Source organism: Argopecten irradians, chromosome 12 (genome assembly GCF_041381155.1).
Source record: "Argopecten irradians isolate NY chromosome 12, Ai_NY, whole genome shotgun sequence".
NCBI lineage: Eukaryota > Metazoa > Mollusca > Bivalvia > Pectinida > Pectinidae > Argopecten > Argopecten irradians.
In genome coordinates, this window is record NC_091145.1 from 2,732,076 (window position 1) to 2,755,786 (window position 23,711).

General features: G+C 32.2%; 1 protein-coding gene across 1 annotated transcript; it reads right to left on the bottom strand.

Moving 5' to 3' along the window:
* Nucleotides 1–3,555: 3,555 nt before the first annotated feature.
* LOC138336048 (periostin-like) lies at nt 3,556–22,316 on the bottom strand. The gene is made up of 6 exons (XM_069285321.1): nt 22,040–22,316; nt 8,119–8,333; nt 6,802–6,994; nt 6,453–6,554; nt 5,448–5,555; nt 3,556–4,125 (listed from the first exon to the last, which is right to left on the bottom strand). Exons 1-6 carry the CDS (start codon nt 22,218–22,220, stop codon nt 4,028–4,030), a joined length of 897 nt encoding a protein of 298 aa, XP_069141422.1. The 5' UTR covers nt 22,221–22,316; the 3' UTR covers nt 3,556–4,027.
* Between the last annotated feature and the right edge of the window lie 1,395 nt (nt 22,317–23,711).

The following is a 23,711-nucleotide window of genomic DNA, read 5'->3' on the forward strand; positions in this document are numbered from 1 at the left end:
CCTGTCTTACTTAGCTGTCTTACTTACACATACCTGTCTTATTTACCTGTCTTACTTACACATACCTGTCTTACTTAGCTGTCTTACTTCCACATACCTGTCTTATTTACCTGTCTTACTTCCACATACCTGTCTTACTTACACATACCAGTCTTACTTACACATACCTGTCTTATTTGCCTGTCTTACTTACATATACCTGTCTTACTTACCTGTCTTATTTGCCTTCTATCTTACTTACACTTCTTATTACCTGTCTTACTTCACATACCTGTCTTATTACCTGTCTTACTTACACATACCTGTCTTATTACCTGTCTTACTTACCTGTTTATTACCTGTCTTTACTGTCTTTACCCTTTACATACGTCTTACTTCATACCTGTCTTACTGTCTTTCACATACCTGTCTTCTTACTGTCTTACTTACTACATACCTGTCTTACTTACCTGTCTTACTTGCACATTGCTGTCGTACTTACATTACTTACACATCCCTGTCTTACTTACCGGTCTTACTTACACATACCTGTCTTACTTACCTGTCTTACTTACACATACCTTTTTACCTGTCCTACCTACGCATACCTGTCTTACTTCCACATACCTGTCTTACTTCCACTTGTCGTCTGTAGTAATATGGCAGTGTTTACCACGTCATATATCGGGAGTACATGTACATGGATTTAATGAACATTGTTTTCTTAATACAATGCACAATATTAAACTACTGGACATTCACTTAGTTAATGGGAGGGCTTACTAGGTGATAAATATTGCAGTATGAACTCTATCTTTATAACGAATCATTTTCTATTTTTCTATTTCATTTAAATGATAAACGAATGATTTCGTATTCCTTTTAATGTGAAATAACATATTAAAAATTTTAAAAGTTTCTTAACGAATGGTTGTTGATATGGAATTTATTCTACACGAGCAAGTTATCCTTGAACCCTTTCAAAAGACACAAGGTTTAGTGAGTGTGTTTAGTTTAGTAACTTTAATAAAACAACAAAGGAGTGTGGAATAAATACCATATTCAACAACCACGAGTCATGTGACCTGTTTCTACCAAAATTGTGCCCGCGTTTATCCGATATATAGTCATGTTAAACCAAACATATATCGGTATACCATAAATTTTAATGATATTGTCATCAGCAAAATGACACTCATTACTAAAGTCATGATTTCATAAAGAAATCGATGACATTGTTAATTATATTAAGGACAACGATAGTATAAATATTACCTTTTAACGTCATTGAAAAGTTAATTTCGTTTGCTTTTTTAACAATACACTACACAATGTGAAATTATATACAAACATGCATACCGTACGGTGCCATGTACTTCCCGCCAAATAATTTTTTTTTAAAATTCAATATCGATCAAAGTTTGTTAAATCTGCAAAGTGTATTGGTCAGATCCGCGGACAACAAGAATCGGATCAGCATTAAACCACTGTTATGGAAATAAATCGGATAATGTTCACTGTGTCAGCCAATCAGAGTCTATTTCGTGAGCTATAAACAAATTGGTAATCGCCACCTGCAATGTCTATTTGGTACCTTGATAATTAAGTGCGACCATTTGCAGAAGTACAATAATAATGGATTGTTGGTAGTTATAAAGCTTTACCTAAGGTGTTTTGTTATATATTTTGATTGCTATGTGTGCTAAATGTTACGAAGTTCTTACTTTATCCATAAAATACGATAGCTTCATTCCACTCTACCCACGTAAATGTACTGAAGCATTAATTATACCTGAACCTAAATGTACTCCGTCCATCATCTAATACCAGTAATGTAAATACTTGATAATATCTCAAAGTAAACTAGAAGGGCAAAATCAGTTTTCTATGTGGATTTTATAAAAGAATGCGAAATGAGTGATTTCATATGTTCTTTATTAGTCTTATGTACATTCCATTTATCTTTCCCTCGAAGCGTGTTATTTAAGACAGAAATGTTCTTAGCTATTTTGTAGAGGACTTAGTTCGGGTAAGGTGTTATGCATTATATATAAAGTTCCATGAAGCAGCCTGAATTTCAAGCACTGTTACTGATGTATCGTGACCAATATCGACTCTTCTAGTCTTACTGATTTACATAGACAGACCTTGGTTGTTTACTTGATACATTTTCCCTTGAGTGAAATATTGATACGCAAAGAATTTTGCTGCCAGTCATGTACTCCCAGTTCAAGAAAAAAATTAGTCAACGATAAATTAAATTTTCTGAGGCGGTTTAGTACATTAATCTATGTATGTATGGTTAACAGCGACCCCGGTTATCGGTACAAAAGACAAATATTTTAATGTAGATATACAACCAACGGGATAACGAAAGGAAAACATTCTGAATAGGCCTAGAAAACACAGTGTAGTTTGGGGCATTTGTCATTAAGTCTACTTAAAGCTAATTTAACCTGAAGATAATTGGTATGATTGACATTGTAATTTATTCCAACGTACACATGAACACATTATCACATTTCTGCAGAACAGCTAAAAAGATATGGTAGGAGATGTACCCTTGGGAAATGTTTATCCTTAACTTCATTTTATGTAATGATTATTTTATGGAATGACGCACGCTTGGGAAATAAGTAATCTTAAACCTCATGAAGGTTGTCACACCAAACAGGTTAGCAAGTTCATGTGAGAAGTTTTTGCCTATAGTAACGGCGATGATTGGTGTCATGACACTAATAAAGGTTTCGGGTAAGAGTGTCATCCCTAATTTATTACCTTATATATTACACATTGAAAATCAACTAAGCCATTATGGCATCGACGTATTCTGAAAAACAGCAAAAACACAAAATCACATGCGGGTCAAGTAGAGATTACTGTAAACCAACTTTCTTTTGCGTGCGATTTATTTTCGCGAATTTCGCGATCAATGTAAATTCACAAAAGTTTATCTTCGTGAATTGATATTTTCCATCATTCTTGCATACTAATAATTAGTTAAATTTAATCTAATCTTAATTTCATTTAATTTTAAATCCGCCAAACTTAATCTCCGCGAAAGCGCTTTGAAACGGAAATCGCGAAATTTAGTAGCCGCGAAAGAAAGTTGTTTTACCGTACACAACAACTGGATTGAGTTATTTTAAAAGGTTTTACAACAGACGGACGTTGGCGATTGTCATTTGCAATTTAATCAACTTAGCCAGAGTGAAATAAATGTTATTATCCAATATTTATACCCCGAGGATATAACTTGAGATTCAGTTGTTTTTGATACTAGTTATTGGCTAATATGAGATATAGTTGTGTAGATTTTCTGTAAAATATGAACATTATTCGCGATAACTTATTCATACTGTTATGAATCACCTTATGTCAATATGTACTCCTCCATTCATTTTATATCTCTGTATACAGTTTACACGATGTATGAAAACCTTAAATATGTTCCAACGTGGGGTTCAAACTTAAATTGATTGGTTTTACACATGCTCCATGTACTGGCTTCATGTCCATGGATTTTTTTCCAGATACACAGTTTTTTCAATAGAAACACTTTAAAGGACGTTAAAATCAATTAAAATTATTACATAATTTATTGCATAACCAATACCTTCACATTCAAATTCATTATATTTTGGATAACAAATATTATTACACCTATCAGCGGAATATAATTCATCAAAAGAAGAGTAAATCTCATATTTATATATACCAATATTTTGTTTTCTAACCAACACTCTTGTCATAACCTAGTCTGCATCAATTGGTGATTCAGAATAGTGTTTCTACAACTGATTATCGTTTTAGTCTTTTGAATGCAAACCATCTGCAACTTGTCTACACGATTTTCCAAATGCCATCATCCAGAAATAGTGGTGTTTTTTTGTCTTTATTGATTTGGTACAATGGACCAAAGCAATAAAATAGCCAACTGGTGATCCATTGCGATCCCATGTCTCCAGCGGTGTTCGGGCTAGACATGGGACATTATCACCTGCACTTCCGTTCAAGAGACTTGGAGATAACGATCGATCAACCAGCATTAGGGCGGTGATAGCACCGTATCAAGCATATGGATGACTCCGTTAGAGACATTTTCATCCACAGATACCACTTTAGCACCATTTACCGTGACACCATCTGGAAATAAAATACAGTTGTCGTTTATTAAAATGTTGACGGTTTTTTTATGTTACGTACTCTAAATTTGTATAAATAATGATTCTAAAGATAGACAAACAGTTTTTTCTATAATCTTTATCTTTCGTTTTGTTTTCAAAATATATGTTTTTGTTACCATTTGGTCGCTAGCCGTAAATTGTAAAGTTTTATTTCAACAAAGATTTTATGCATGAGGAGAATACTCGACTAACAGACATCAGCCTATAGTATTTCTCACTTATAAATTAAGTTCTATAGTAGCGATGGGGACTTTAATGGCTATCATTTAAATCCGACACCTTCGGATGAAAGGGTATGGCTAAATACAGGCTACATAACAGTAGAAAGTTTCTCCTATTTGCAGATTTCGTTCCACATTTTTTTATAAATACGCCAGCATACATGACAATGGTGTAAATATCAGACTAGCACCTAGTTATGTTCGACGTAGAAATGTCATTCCCAAAACTACTATCTTTGTGCGTTTGACAATGTGGTAATACAACATCTCATTGAAATCAATATTTAATTATCATCACTGAAGGGAGCGCCTTATATACATATATATATACTTAAATTGTATGGGCATCACTGGGTAATTTGGATTGTTCAGACAACAGCTGTAACTTCCCGGAAGGAAAATTCGTCATTAGCCAAGCAAGAGGTTGCCCCTTAGCCTTATATGAAGACACTATCTAGCCTAGCTGGAGGATAATATCCTGAATGAAGCAGATACTATTCCAATTACTGAAATGAAGGATTGTCATGTTAATAAAATGACCGTGAACTATTTTCCTAAAAGGAAAAGGTCCTTTGTTGTCGTTTTAGAGGATAATCTGTGGCGTGGAACAATGTGAAAAAATACGTAGATAATGCTCTGTGATTTTGTTGTTGGATGGTTGTTTAATCTATAAGGAGGGTAGTGCCAAATACAAGGATGTAGCTTTAGCCATATAAGATGGTTTTACCATGGTTAAGTTGGATGCTGGTACCTCAGTATAGTAGAAGAGGTCTATCCTAAGCCTATTTAGCAGATATTGTGCTAGCTTACAGAGCATGGAAACATTCTTTTATCGTATATACAGATATTCTTTTAGACTAGTAAAGGAATTCTCCTTAGAAGGATGTTCGTCAGAACGGAAGAAATGTTTCATCAGAAGATAAGATATCTCGTTTGATTACTGTATTGATTTATGTTTGTTTTCACATAGATTCATTGCGACATTTTATTAGGAATATATTGCAACTTTCAAAATGTCCGTATGTATTCCATTAGAGATAGGTTTGTATATACACTTTACCCAAGGTCACGTTGAGGTTTATAGAGTTGCCGTTAAGTGTTTTCAGTGATCCCGTCTCCATGCCAGCCCTGTAGTATGTGTTAAGTACCACGTGATAATACATCAAATCTGTAAAGAGGCGAAAGCACGTACATATGTACGATCATAAATATCAGTGAAAAAACTAAATCGTACATGCATGTTTTCTTTTTGTAAAATCAATTTTTTTTATTATATATTATAAAATATTACAGTTTATTTATATTATGTGTAGTGCCAGGTAATAAACAACGTAGGTGGATAAATATCTCCGTGAAAACCATTTAAGTAACAAATTGTGAGCAACGATTTTTTTTTTTTTTTTTTTTTTTTTTTTTTTTTTGTTTCCAAGAGGATTGATTTTGCGGCAATATCAAATTAATCATGCAATGTACTGTAAAATATTAATACTTGTGATAAATTTATGCTACCTGTCTAACTACATTTGCATGGGGATTTTATGTCACGACCAAATCTCATATGGTCCCACTCTACATGTACTTGTACAGGAGATATTGTTGCGGCATACGGGAAATGTATTCATATACTAAAACCGTTGAATTACAACAGCAAATATATTATACATATTTATATCTTACTTATTATATGTTATAACAATAGGTAGCTTCTTCCCTTACATCTGTGATGCCGTGCCTTGACATGTATGCCTTATGTTGCCCTCTAACAGTTGTTTATTGTATGTCGTGATTGTTGTGCCCTCAGCTTTGTTATGTTGTGATCTGAATTTTATAATGCTGTTGTCCAACCTTATATATGTTATGATCTCTACTTGCTTTCTCATGCTTTGACCTTAGATGTCATCTGGCTTTTGGTATGACATACTCTAATATAATTTACTTATCAGATAATAAGTTCTTTAATGTTGTGTTTCTATCTTAACTTTCTTATGTTGTGTTTTGGATTTAACTTCTTTATATTATGCGTTCAATCTTGCAAGGTTGTTTCCTATACTTCTTGTCATCTGACCTTTTAATGCCGTTGTGTTTTGAAGAAGTGCATCTATGGCTCCGTTCGGTAGTTTAGCAAATGCATCATTGGTTGGCGCAAAGAGCGTGAGAGGTCCCAGCGCTTAAAAACAAAAACGAAAAAACAGGATTACTGATTACATAATTGTTTACACAACCATGAATTTTTTCGAAGAACTAGAAATCGTATTTCTTATTGTAGAAAATAGCATTCACTATTCCAAAGGAAAGACAAGATCACAAAGTGTTGTAATAAGTTATATTACTTCAGCCCAAATGTTGGAACATCCTTGCATTTACTTTATACATAAATGAAGGATGTGAAATAAAAAAAAAAAAACATTACTTACTGCCGACGTCCTTAATGACTGTTGACTCTATGAGGAGTGTTGTGAGGGTCTGGAGGGGCTGTGACTGCCGACATCCGTCAGCCATTGACCCCACGGGCGGAAACATCACACCATCCAACACGTTTAGAACCCCATTGGTTGCGTTTAGGTCGACCCTTCCGAGGTCAATAGGGCGCCCAGACGCTGTAGCCACCTAGATCAGTCGGATTAAGGGAGATAATTGTTATGTTGGAGATACTATGATGTTTGATAAAATGTGTTTTATATTTTGTATATTTTTGTCATCAAATGCCTTTGAAATATGTCTTTGTTAATAAATGGTTAATACTAAAACACACCAGAGATTATATTAATTAATAAGCAAATTATTGACTAATATATGTATGTGCTGTGAATATTTTCCTGTTTTTGGAGATTTCGAAGTATTTCATGGGTAGACATTTGTAGTTTCTATTCAACAAACATTCAATGTTATAGAGTATAGCATTAATACAATACATGCCATGTATCTGTATTTGTATATGAAATACTAATGTCACCATGGCCAAATGACCATGGTATCCTTATAAAATACTAATGTCACCATGGCCAAATGACCATGGTATCCTTATAATATAATTAGATACTAATCTTTGGTCTGGAAACATATGAACAAACTCATTGACATGTTGTTTAAGAAATAAAATCAAATACTCAACCGCTTTAATGCGAAAAGAATATAAATTCAAAGTCATTTTCTAGAAAAGAAACAAAGAAAATCCAGAAGAGTAGACAGATTTGATAAAAGTACTACATATTAACGTATACAGAAATATCTCCAAGCCACCACAAATCATAACAACCTACTAAGTTTTGTGATCAAAGAGCGCCAATATTACCACATAGAGACCTCATCATTTTAAAGACTAATAGAATCTTACATGGGTCTGTCAAGTGGACAGGGATAACTCAACCTAAGTGAAAGATTTTGGCTGGTCAACCCGAGGCTTGATGGTCAAAACCTTTCGGGAGTATCCCTGTCCACCTGACTGGCTTATGTAAGATTCCTTTTCTTCAATAGTTTAACGAGAAATGGTAAAAAAACAGTCGACATGAACGTCGCTGTGTGTAAAAATGGTCACCGGATGTATTGATGACGTCAGTGTCTAGCGCGTTTGTGTCTTGTCCCTACACCGGTAAAAGACAGAGTTATCTTTTCACTAGCTAGCAACCGCGGGATAACCCTGTCGAGTATGGGAGAAACTCTGTCTTTCGCGGCCTTTGTTGACATCGGGGTAATCCATTGTTCCTCATTTCAGATTTCCACAAACAACTCACCGTATTGTTATGATAAAAGTTGATGCGGATTGGTTGGCCAGTCAGTGTGTTGAAGGTAGCCTCGTTTTTAAGTTGAGACTTGTGTATAGTCTGGTTGACTATGTGGTAGTTCAGGAACGCTAGCCTTGTCTGGTTGTCATTCTCTAGAGCATACCGAATTTCCATAGGAAGTTCAAAGAAGGCGTCGTCAGTAGGACCAAACAGCGTCAGGTTACCTATTAGAAATGATGTCAGAGGTAAAATAGGGGACACGAACAGATTCACCTTATTTTGTTATATGGAACCGGTAGGTAAAATCAAACCAAATCAAACTCAATTCATTATTACATAACATGCTAACATTCATCACGATACATAAACATGACTATGTATCATAATGCATACATAAGCATATATAACCATTGTGTGTAGTACACTCAAAAAGCCTTCGTGCATATTCGTATACTCTACATATAACATGATCATACAATGAATGACATATCAATATGACAATATGACATAAAGATGATTAAGTAGAATTAGTAGGTATATGTGTTAAAATTAAATTATGAAGAGGCGTCGGCTGATGTCCAATACGTTTGATGAAAATGATATCATTAAAAGCTTATTTAAAATGGAAAAAATGGTTTAAATACCGCTAACGTCTATCAACCGCGCCATTCCATTCAGAAATTATGTAGTGCAAAACTACAACTTGAGGGAGTTATCAGATGAATTATGTTACAACTATTCGTTATTATCGGAATTTATTACTGTACCAATGGATATTTAATAGCTTCAGGGTACTATTTATCGTAAACTTGAGGAAGTTATGAAATGAAATTATGTTACCTGTTCGCGTTGCTTTTATTGGAGTATTTTATTACTGTATATCGGATCAGAAATACACTATACACATTGTCATCACAAATACACTATACACATTGTAATCAAATACACTATACACATTGTCATCACAAATACACTATACACATTGTCATCACAAATACACTATACACATTGTCATCACAAATACACTATACACATTGTCATCACAAATACACTATACACATTGTCATCACAAATACACTATACACATTGTCATCACAAATACAAATACACTATTACACATTGTCATCACAAATACACTATACACATTGTCATCACAAATACACTATACACATTGTCATCACAAATACACTATACACATTGTCATCACAAATACACTATACACATTGTCATCACAAATACACCTATACACATTGTCATCACAAATACACTATACACATTGTCATCACAAATACATACACATTGTCATACACTATACACATTGTCATCACAAATACACTATACACATTGTCATCACAAATACATACACATGTACACAAATACACTATACACATTGTCATCACAAATACACTATACACATTGTCATCACAAATACACATACACACATCACACAAATACACTATACACATTGTCATCACAAATACACTATACACATTGTCATCACAAATACACTATACACATTGTCAATACACTATACACATTGTCATCACAAATACACTATACACATTGTCATCACAAATACACTATACACATTGTCATCACAAATACACTATACACATTGTCATCACAAATACACTATATACATTGTCATCACAAATACACTATACACATTGTCATCAAAACACATTACACATTGTCATCACAAATACACTATACACATTGTCATCACAAATACACTATACACATTGTCATCACACAATACACTATACACATTGTCATCACAAATACACTATACACATTGTCATCACAAATACACTATACACATTGTCATCACAAATACACTATACACATGTGTCATCACAAATACACTATACACATTGTCATCACAAATACACTATACACATTGTCATCACAAATACACTATACACATTGTCATCACAAATACACTATACACATTGTCATCACAAATACACTTTAATACACATTGTCATCACAAATACACTATACACATTGTCATCACAAATACACTATACACATTGTCATCACAAATACACTATACACATTGTCATCACAAATACACACTATACACATTGTCATCACAAATACACACTATACACATTGTCATCACAAATACACTATACACATTGTCATCACAAAATACACATTGCATACACATTACACATTGCATCACAAATACACTATACACATTGTCATCACAAATACACTATACACATTGTCCAATCACTAAATGTCACACATACACATTGTCATCACAAATACACTATACACATTGTCATCACAAATACACTATACACATTGTCATCACAAATACACTTTACACATACATTGTCATCACAAATACACTATATACACATTGTCATCACAAATACACTATACACATTGTCATCACAAATACACTATACACATTGTCATCACAAATACACTATACACATTGTCATCACAAATACACTATACACATTGTCATCACAAATACACTATACACATTGTCATCACCAAATACACTTTACACATTGTCATCACAAATACACTTATACACATTGTCATCACAAATACACTATACACATTGTCATCACAAATACACTATACACATTGTCATCACAAATACACTATACACATTGTCATCACAAATACACTTTATACACATTGTCATCACAAATACACTATACACATTGTCATCACAAATACACTATACACATTGTCATCACAAATACACTATACACATTGTCATCACAAATACACTATACACATTGTCATCACAAATACACTATACACATTGTCATCACAAATACACTATACACATTGTCATCACAAATACACTATACACATTGTCATCACAAATACACTATACACATTGTCATCACAAATACACTTTATACACATTGTCATCACAAATACACTATACACATTGTCATCACAAATAACACTATACACATTGTCATCACAAATACACTATACACATTGTCATCACAAATACACTATACACATTGTCATCACAAATACACTATACACATTGTCATCACAAATACACTATACACATTGTCATCACAAATACACTATACACATTGTCATCACAAATACACTATACACATTGTCATCACAAATACACTATACACATTGTCATCACAAATACACTATACACATTGTCATCACAAATACACTATACACATTGTCATCACAAATACACTATACACATTGTCATCACAAATACACTATACACATTGTCAACACAAATACACTATACACATTGTCATCACAAATACACTAACACATTGTCATCACAAATACACTATACACATTGTCATCATCACAAATACACTATACACATTGTCATCACAAATACACTATACACATTGTCATCACAAATACACTATATACACATTGTCATCACAAATACACTATACACATTGTCATCACAAATACCACTATACACATTGTCATCAAAAATACACTATACACATTGTCATCACAAATACACTATACACATTGTCATCACAAATACACTATACACATTGTCATCACAAATACACTATACACATTGTCATCACAACACTATACACATCACAAATACACTATACACATTGTCATCACAAATACACTATACACATTGTCATCACATACACACTAACACACATTGTCATCACAAATACACTATACACATTGTCATCACAAATACACTATACAATGTACAATACACTATACACATTGTCATCACAAATACACTATACACATTGTCATCACAAATACACTATACACATTGTCATCACAAATACACTATACACATTGTCATCACAAATACACTATACACATTGTCATCACAAATACACTATACACATTGTCATCACAAATACACTATACACATTGTCATCACAAATACACTATACACATTGTCATCACAAATACACTATACACATTGTCATCACAAATACACTATACACATTGTCATCACAAATACACTATACACATTGTCATCACAAATACACTATACACATTGTCATCACAAATACACTATACACATTGTCATCACAAATACACTTTACACATTGTCATCACAAATACACTATACACATTGTCATCACAAATACACTATACACATTGTCATCACAAATACACTATACACATTGTCATCACAAATACACTATACACATTGTCATCACAAATACACTATACACACATTGTCATCACAAATACAATACACTATACACATTGTCATCACAAATACACTATACACATTGTCATCACAAATACACTATACACATTGTCATCACAAATACACTTTACACATTGTCATCACAAATACACTTTACACATTGTCATCACAAATACACTATACACATTGTCATCACAAATACACTATACACATTGTCATCACAAATACACTATACACATTGTCATCACAAATACACTATACACATTGTCATCACAAATACACTATACACATTGTCATCACAAATACACTATACACATTGTCATCACAAATACACTATACACATTGTCATCACAAATACACTATACACATTGTCATCACAAATACACTATACACATTGTCATCACAAATACACTATACACATTGTCATCACAAATACACATACACATTGTCATCACAAATACACTATACACATTGTCATCACAATACACTATACACATTGTCATCACAAATACACTATACACATTGTCATCACAAATACACTATACACATTGTCATCACAAATACACTATACACATTGTCATCACAAATACACATACACATTGTCATCACAAATACACTATACACATTGTCATCACAAATACACTATACACATTGTCATCACAAATACACTATACACATTGTCATCACAAATACACTATACACATTGTCATCACAAATACACTTTATACACATTGTCATCACAAATACACTATACACATTGTCATCACAAATACACTATACACATTGTCATCACAAATAAATACACTATACACATTGTCATCACAAATACACTATACACATTGTCATCACAAATACACTATACACATTGTCATCACAAATACACTATACACATTGTCATCACAAATACACTATACACATTGTCATCACAAATACATATAACATTGTCATCACAAATACACTATACACATTGTCATCACAAATACACTATACACATTGTCATCACAAATACACTATACACATTGTCATCACAAATACACTTTATACACATTGTCATCACAAATACACTATACACATTGTCATCACAAATACACTATACACATTGTCATCACAAATACACTATACACATTGTCATCACAAATACACTATACACATTGTCATCACAAATACACTATACACATTGTCATCACAAATACACTATACACATTGTCATCACAAATACACTATATACACATTGTCATCACAAATACACTATACACATTGTCATCACAAATACACTATACACATTGTCATCACAAATACACTATACACATTGTCATCACAAATACACTATACACATTGTCATCACAAATACACTATACACATTGTCATCACAAATACACTATACACATTGTCATCACAAATACACTATACACATTGTCATCACAAATACACTATACACATTGTCATCACAAATACACTATACACATTGTCATCACAAATACACTATACACATTGTCATCACAAATCACTATACACATTGTCATCACAAATACACTATACACATTGTCATCACAAATACACTATACACATTGTCATCACAAATACACTATACACATTGTCATCACAAATACACTATACACATTGTCATCACAAATACACTATACACATTGTCATCACAAATACACTATACACATTGTCATCACAAATACACTATACACATTGTCATCACAAATACACTATACACATTGTCAATCATCACAAATACACTATACACATTGTCATCACAAATACACTATACACATTGTCATCACAAATACACTATACACATTGTCATCACAAATACACTATACACATTGTCATCACAAATACACTATACACATTGTCATCACAAATACACTACTAATACACATTGTCATCACAAATACACTATACACATTGTCATCACAAATACACTATACACATTGTCATCACAAATACACTATATACACATTGTCATCACAAATACACTATACACATTGTCATCACAAATACACTATACACATTGTCATCACAAATACACTATACACATTGTCATCACAAATACACTTATACACATTGTCATCACAAATACACTATACACATTGTCATCACAAATACACTATACACATTGTCATCACAAATACACTATACACATTGTCATCAGAAATACACTTTATACACATTGTCATCACAAATACACTATACACATTGTCATCACAAATACACTATACACATTGTCATCACAAATACATTGTCATCACAAATACACTATACACATTGTCATCACAAATACACTTATACACATTGTCATCACAAATACACTATACACATTGTCATCACAAATACACTATACACATTGTCATCACAAATACACTATTAACATTGTCATCACAAATACACTTTATACACATTGTCATCACAAATACACTATACACATTGTCATCACAAATACACTATACACATTGTCATCACAAATACACTATACACATTGTCATCACAAATACACTATACACATTGTCATCACAAATACACTTTATACACATTGTCATCACAAATACACTATATACACATTGTCATCACAAATACACTATACACACTGTCATCAAAATACATTACATTGTCATCACAAATACACTATACACATCACAATACACTCATCACAAATACACTATACACATTGTCATCACAAATACACTATACACATTGTCATCACAAATACACTATACACATTGTCATCACAAATACACTATACACATTGTCATCACAAATACACTTTAACACATTGTCATCACAAATACACTATACACATTGTCATCACAAATACACTATACACATTGTCATCACAAATACACTATACACATTGTCATCACAAATACACTATACACATTGTCATCACAAATACACTATACACATTGTCATCACAAATACACTATACACATTGTCATCACAAATACACTATACACATTGTCATCACAAATACACTATACACATTGTCATCACAAATACACTTAATACACATACACATTGTCATCACAAATACACTATACACATTGTCATCACAAATACACTATACACATTGTCATCACAAATACACTATACACATTGTCATCACAAATACACTATACACATTGTCATCACAAATACACTATACACATTGTCATCACAAATACACTATACACATTGTCATCACAAATACACTATACACATTGTCATCACAAATACACTATACACATTGTCATCACAAATACACTATACACATTGTCATCACAAATACACTATACACATTGTCATCACAAATACACTATACACATTGTCATCACAAATACACTATACACATTGTCATCACAAATACACTATACACATTGTCATCACAAATACACTATACACATTGTCATCACAAATACACTATACACATTGTCATCACAAATACACTATACACATTGTCATCACAAATACACTATACACATTGTCATCACAAATACACTATACACATTGTCATCACAAATACACTATACACATTGTCATCACAAATACACTATACACATTGTCATCACAAATACACTATACACATTATCAAAATACACTATACACATTGTCATCACAAATACACTATACACATTGTCATCACAAATACACTATACACATTGTCATCACAAATACACTATACACATTGTCATCACAAATACACTATACACATTGTCATCACAAATACACTATACACATTGTCATCACAAATACACTATAACACATTGTCATCACAAATACACTATTACACATTGTCATCACAAATACACACTATACACATTGTCATCACAAATACACTATACACATTGTCATCACAAATACACTATACAACATTGTCATCACAAATACACTATACACATTGTCATCACAAATACACTATACACATTGTCATCACAAATACACTATACACATTGTCATCACAAATACACTATACACATTGTCATCACAAATACACTATACACATTGTCATCACAAATACACTATACACATTGTCATCACAAATACACTATACACATTGTCAAAACACATTACACATTGTCATCACAAATACACTATACACATTGTCATCACAAATACACTATACACATTGTCATCACAAATACACTATACACATTGTCATCACAAATACACTATACACATTGTCATCACAAATACACTTTACACATTGTCATCACAAATACACTATACACATTGTCATCACAAATACACTATACACATTGTCATCACAAATACACTATACACATTGTCATCACAAATACACTATACACATTGTCATCACAAATACACTATACACATTGTCATCACAAATACACTTTACACATTGTCATCACAAATACACTATACACATTGTCATCACAAATACACTATACACATTGTCATCACAAATACACTATACACATTGTCATCACAAATACACTATACACATTGTCATCACAAATACACTATACACATTGTCATCACAAATACACTATACACATTGTAATCATCACAAATACACTATTACACATTGTCATCACAAATACACTATACACATTGTCATCACAAATACACTATACACATTGTCATCACAAATACACTATACACATTGTCATCACAAATACACTATACACATTGTCATCACAAATACACTATACACATTGTCATCACAAATACACTATACACATTGTCATCACAAATACACTATACACATTGTCATCACAAATACACTATACACATTGTCATCACAAATACACTATACACATTGTCATCACAAATACACTATACACATTGTCATCACAAATACACTATACACATTGTCATCACAAATACACTATACACATTGTCATCAGAAATACACTATATACACATTGTCATCACAAATACACTATACACATTGTCATCACAAATACACTATATACACATTGTCATCACAAATACACTATACACATTGTCATCACAAATACACTATACACATTGTCATCACAAATACACTATACACATTGTCATCACAAATACACTATACACATTGTCATCACAAATACACTATACACATTGTCATCACAAATACACTATACACATTGTCACCACAAATACACTATACACATTGTCATCACAAATACACTATACACATTGTCATCACAAATACACTATACACATTGTCATCACAAATACACTATACACATTGTCATCACAAATACACTATACACATTGTCATCACAAATACACTTATACACATTGTCATCACAAATACACTATACACATTGTCATCACAAATACACACATTGTCATCACAAATACACTATACATTGTCATCACAAATACACTATATACATTGTCATCACAAATACTTACACTTGTCATCCAAATACACTATAACATTGTCATCACAAATACACTATATAACATTGTCATCACAAATACACTATACACATTGTCATCACACAAATACACTATACACATTGTCATCACAAATACACTATACACATTGTCATCACAAATACACTATACACATTGTCATCACAATACACTAAATACACTATACACATTGTCATCACAAATACACTATACACATTGTCATCACAAATACACTATACACATTGTCATCACAAATACACTATACACATTGTCATCACAAATACACTATACACATTGTCATCACAAATACACTATAAACATTGTCATCACAAATACACTATACACATTGTCATCACAAATACACTATACACATTGTCATCACAAATACACTATACACATTGTCATCACAAATACACTATACACATTGTCATCACAAATACACTATACACATTGTCATCACAAAAATACACTATACACATTGTCATCACAAATACACTATACACATTGTCATCACAAATACACTATACACATTGTCATCACAAATACACTATACACATTGTCATCACAAATACACTATACACATTGTCATCACAAATACACTATACACATTGTCATCACAAATACACTATACACATTGTCATCACAAATACACTTTATACACATTGTCATCACAAATACACTATACACATTGTCATCACAAATACACTATACACATTGTCATCACAAATACACTATACACATTGTCATCACAAATACACTATACACATTGTCATCACAAATACACTATACACATTGTCATCACAAATACACTATACACATTGTCATCACAAATACACTATACACATTGTCATCACAAATACACTATACACATTGTCATCACAAATACACTATACACATTGTCATCACAAATACACTATACACATTGTCATCACAAATACACTTTACACATTGTCAATCACAAATACACTTTACACATTGTCATCACAAATACACTATACACATTGTCATCACAAATACACTATACACATTGTCATCACAAATACACTATACACATTGTCATCACAAATACACTATACACATTGTCATCACAAATACACTATACACATTGTCATCACAAATACACTATACACATTGTCATCACAAATACACTATACACATTGTCATCACAAATACACTATACACATTGTCATCACAAATACACTATACACATTGTCATCACAAATACACTATACACATTGTCATCAAAAATACACTATACACATTGTCATCACAAATACACTTTACACATTGTCATCACAAATACACTATACACATTGTCATCACAAATACACTATATACACATTGTCATCAGAAATACACTATATACACATTGTCATCACAAATACACTATACACATTGTCATCACAAATACACTATACACATTGTCATCACAAATACACTATACACATTGTCATCACAAATACACTATACACATTGTCATCACAAATACACTATACACATTGTCATCACAAATACACTTTATACACATTGTCATCACAAATACACTATACACATTGTCATCACAAATACACTATACAATTGTCATCACAAATACACTATACACATTGTCATCACAAATACACTATACACATTGTCATCACAAATACACTATACACATTGTCATCACAAATACACTATACACATTGTCATCACAAATACACTATACACATTAATCGTCATCACAAATACACTATTCACTCACAAATACACTATACACATTGTCATCACAAATACACTATACACATTGTCATCACAAATACACTATACACATTGTCATCACAAATACACTATACACATTGTCATCACAAATACACTATACACATTGTCATCACAAATACACTATACACATTGTCATCACAAATACACTTTATACACATTGTCATCACAAATACACTTTACACATTGTCACCACAAATACACTTTATACACATTGTCATCACAAATACACTTTACACATTGTCATCACAAATACACTATACACATTGTCATCACAAATACACTATACACATTGTCATCACAAATACACTATACACATTGTCATCACAAATACACTATACACATTGTCATCACAAATACACTATACACATTGTCATCACAAATACACTATACACATTGTCATCACAAATACACTTTACACATTGTCATCACAAATACACTATACACATTGTCACCACAAATACACTATACACATTGTCATCACAAATACACTATTACACATTGTCATCACAAATACACTATACACATTGTCATCACAAATACACTATACACATTGTCATCACAAATACACTATACACATTGTCAATCACAAATACACTATACACATTGTCATCACAAATACACTATACACATTGTCATCACAAATACACTATACACATTGTCATCACAAATACACTATACACATTGTCATCACAAATACACTATACACATTGTCATCACAAATACACTATACACATTGTCATCACAAATACACTATACACATTGTCATCACAAATACACTTTACATATTGTCATCACAAATACACTATACACATTGTCATCACAAATACACAAGTCATCACAATACACTATACACATTGTCATCACAAATACACTATATACACATTGTCATCACAAATACACTATACACATTGTCATCACAAATACACTATATACATATTGTCATCACAAATACACTTTACACATTGTCATCACAAATACACTATACACATTGTCATCACATCAAATACACTATACACATTGTCATCACAAATACACTATACACATTGTCATCACAAATACACTTTACACATTGTCATCACAAATACACTATACACATTGTCATCACAAATACACTATACACATTGTCATCACAAATACACTATCACATTGTCATCAAATACACTATACACATTGTCATCACAAATACACTATACACATTGTCATCACAAATACACTATACACATTGTCAATACACTATATACATTGTCATCACAAATACGCTCTATACATTGTCATACAAATACACTATACACATTGTCAATACACTATATACATTGTCATCACAAATACACTATACACATTGTCATCACAAATACACTATACACATTGTCATCACAAATACACTATACACATTGTCATCACAAATACACTATACACATTGTCATCACAAATACACTATATACATTGTCATCACAAATACACTATACACATTGTCATCACAAATACACTATACACATTGTCATCACAAATACACTATACACATTGTCATCACAAATACACTATACACATTGTCATCACAAATACACTATACACATTGTCATCACAAATACACTATACACATTGTCATCACAAATACACTATACACATTGTCATCACAAATACACTATACACATTGTCAAAACACATTACACATTGTCATCACAAATACACTATACACATTGTCATCACAAATACACTATACACATTGTCATCACAAATACACTATACACATTGTCATCACAAATACATTATACACATTGTCATCACAAATACACTATACACATTGTCATCACAAATACACTATACACATTGTCATCACAAATACACTATACACATTGTCATCACAAATACACTATACACATTGTCATCACAAATACACTATATACATTGTCATCACAAATACACTATACACATTGTCATCACAAATACACTATACAACATTGTCATCACAAATACACTATAGACATTGTCATCACAAATACACTTTACACATTGTCATCACAAATACACTCATACACATTGTCATCACAAATATACTATACACATTGCCATCACAAATACACTATACAAATTGCCATCACAAATACACTATTCACATTGTCATCACAGATATACTATTCACATTGTCATCACAAATACTAACCCGTTAATGTATACTTTACCTATACAGCTATGTGTGGAATTTATCTGATCCAAGACACTATTAGATATGTACAGCGACATAATTTCACTAATTACATTAAAAGTATGCGTTTTGACGAAGGTGTGTTCTTAAAATATAAATATTTTCATTCTCTGGAAGACTTAGACTCAAATCACGTGACAGTGTTACTTCCAGGCTAGAAAGGATTTGATAACTTTCTAAGTAGGTTTACATCGAATGCACATTTATTAGTATTGTTACATGGATTTATAAAGCAGCCATGGTGATAAGTGCAACATTAGATTTCGATTTTGAGTGGAAATATGAATGTCATTATGTCTGTCCATGATACTATATATCCTTCTACTGAAACCAGTTATCAGTTAAGAGGAATATTCTCATTATTCATTCAAATCAAGCATCCATTAAATTGTATTTTTTTAAGACCCTTAACTCAATCTTTGTCTATTAATAGACAAGTAAATGTATACCTGGTTTGGTCAATATCCCATCCAGTCCTGATTGGCTAGCCAGCGTCACGAGCACGGATTCCCCTTCATTCAGAGCAGTTTGGACTAGCGATACTTTCTCTTTCACGAACAACAACTGGTGTCCAGCGACCAGTATGATGACCAGAGACTGGACGATTAAGGTGAAATTCACAAACCACATTGTTACTAAACTGGTTAAATCATTTCAATGCTCAGTAATATACCTATCCGACATGTTTAGTCACATGATAGATAAGGAGGTATCACATTGTCACACGCTTACCTTATCTGCACATGTGTACACGGGTACACACAAGTGACACAAAAACAAACAGACAGGTATAAATATATTGTACAGGTGAAACTGTAAACAGGTAGCCGCGTTTATTCCCGCCTAGCTACCTGAGATATTAATGCACAAATAGCACGGTCCATCCATAAAACGTATTTAAAACTTAGTTTTAAGTCAAAAAACGTTTATGTTGAGATGAAAAAGAAAAGATAACAAAAATTCTTATTAGTTTGGTAATTGCCCTGTGAAAACTACAACTTCCTATTTCAACAATAAAGTATTTTAGCTTGTATCGTCAGCTTCCACTATATTATAAATCGATTAAAATGATGATATTTAATTTATTATTGATAAATTAGTGATTTCTCTTCTGATATATTTGTAACGTTTTTGTGGTCTTTACGATAGCAAACTCTGTCACATGCTGATTAAAATAAAATATGCGACTTAAGTCCGCATATGTCGGATAATATTGTGTTAAAGTAATTAAATGTTATTTTAAAGTCCCAATATCCGTACATTGTATCTGTCTTATTTTTCTATGATTTAGAAGGACATTGAAAACAATCCTGTTGTAAATCATTCAGAGACAGGACTAAATAGAAGTCAAGATGAGCGATAATGATTCGGAAACTTTTTATAAAATAAAAAATATATATATATTGAACATCGCTAGGTGGGTCCCATTTAGCCACACAAGCCGAGGTTAGCCGCCATTGTAACGTCGTTACCGAGAACGTCATGTGACTACCGTTACTACGTAACGTCCGTGCGAACTCTTCCGAGAACGGGTCATGAACTTTCCGACTTCAACTTCAACTGCATCTACAAATACTAACAATATCGGGGTCAATTGTAACTTAACTTTTTGTTGGTAGTTACGTATAGTGTGGCTTTAAAATGTGTTTGGCTGATTTGAAAAAAATGCATTGGGTTTATAAGCAAAGACTTAAAATTGCGGTTTACAATTTAAAAATACGTAATATGTCCTTAAAACATACTATGATTTGTTTCTATCATTACTAGATTTAAATTTATATGATTAATAAACATGTCACTGAAACATTTGTTCTGTTTACAAGCCTAGGGATTGTTGACATACTACGAATGATTTAATGCGATTTTTTAGGGAAAGGGGTTGGTCTTGTATTTATCGACTAACTTTAAATGCGCAATGTATCAACGGTGTTAACTACAAGGAAAACAAATGTTTTAGAAACATCGACTGTCTTAATGCTTCTCTAAACAAAATATATAGACATTGACAAAGAAAATGTATATCTAAAAATAATTCATTAAGAGCATACATAAACATTAGATGATAAATGCTGTTTTACGTAAATAAACACTAAAAATAAATTTGATGTTAACTGAAACAAA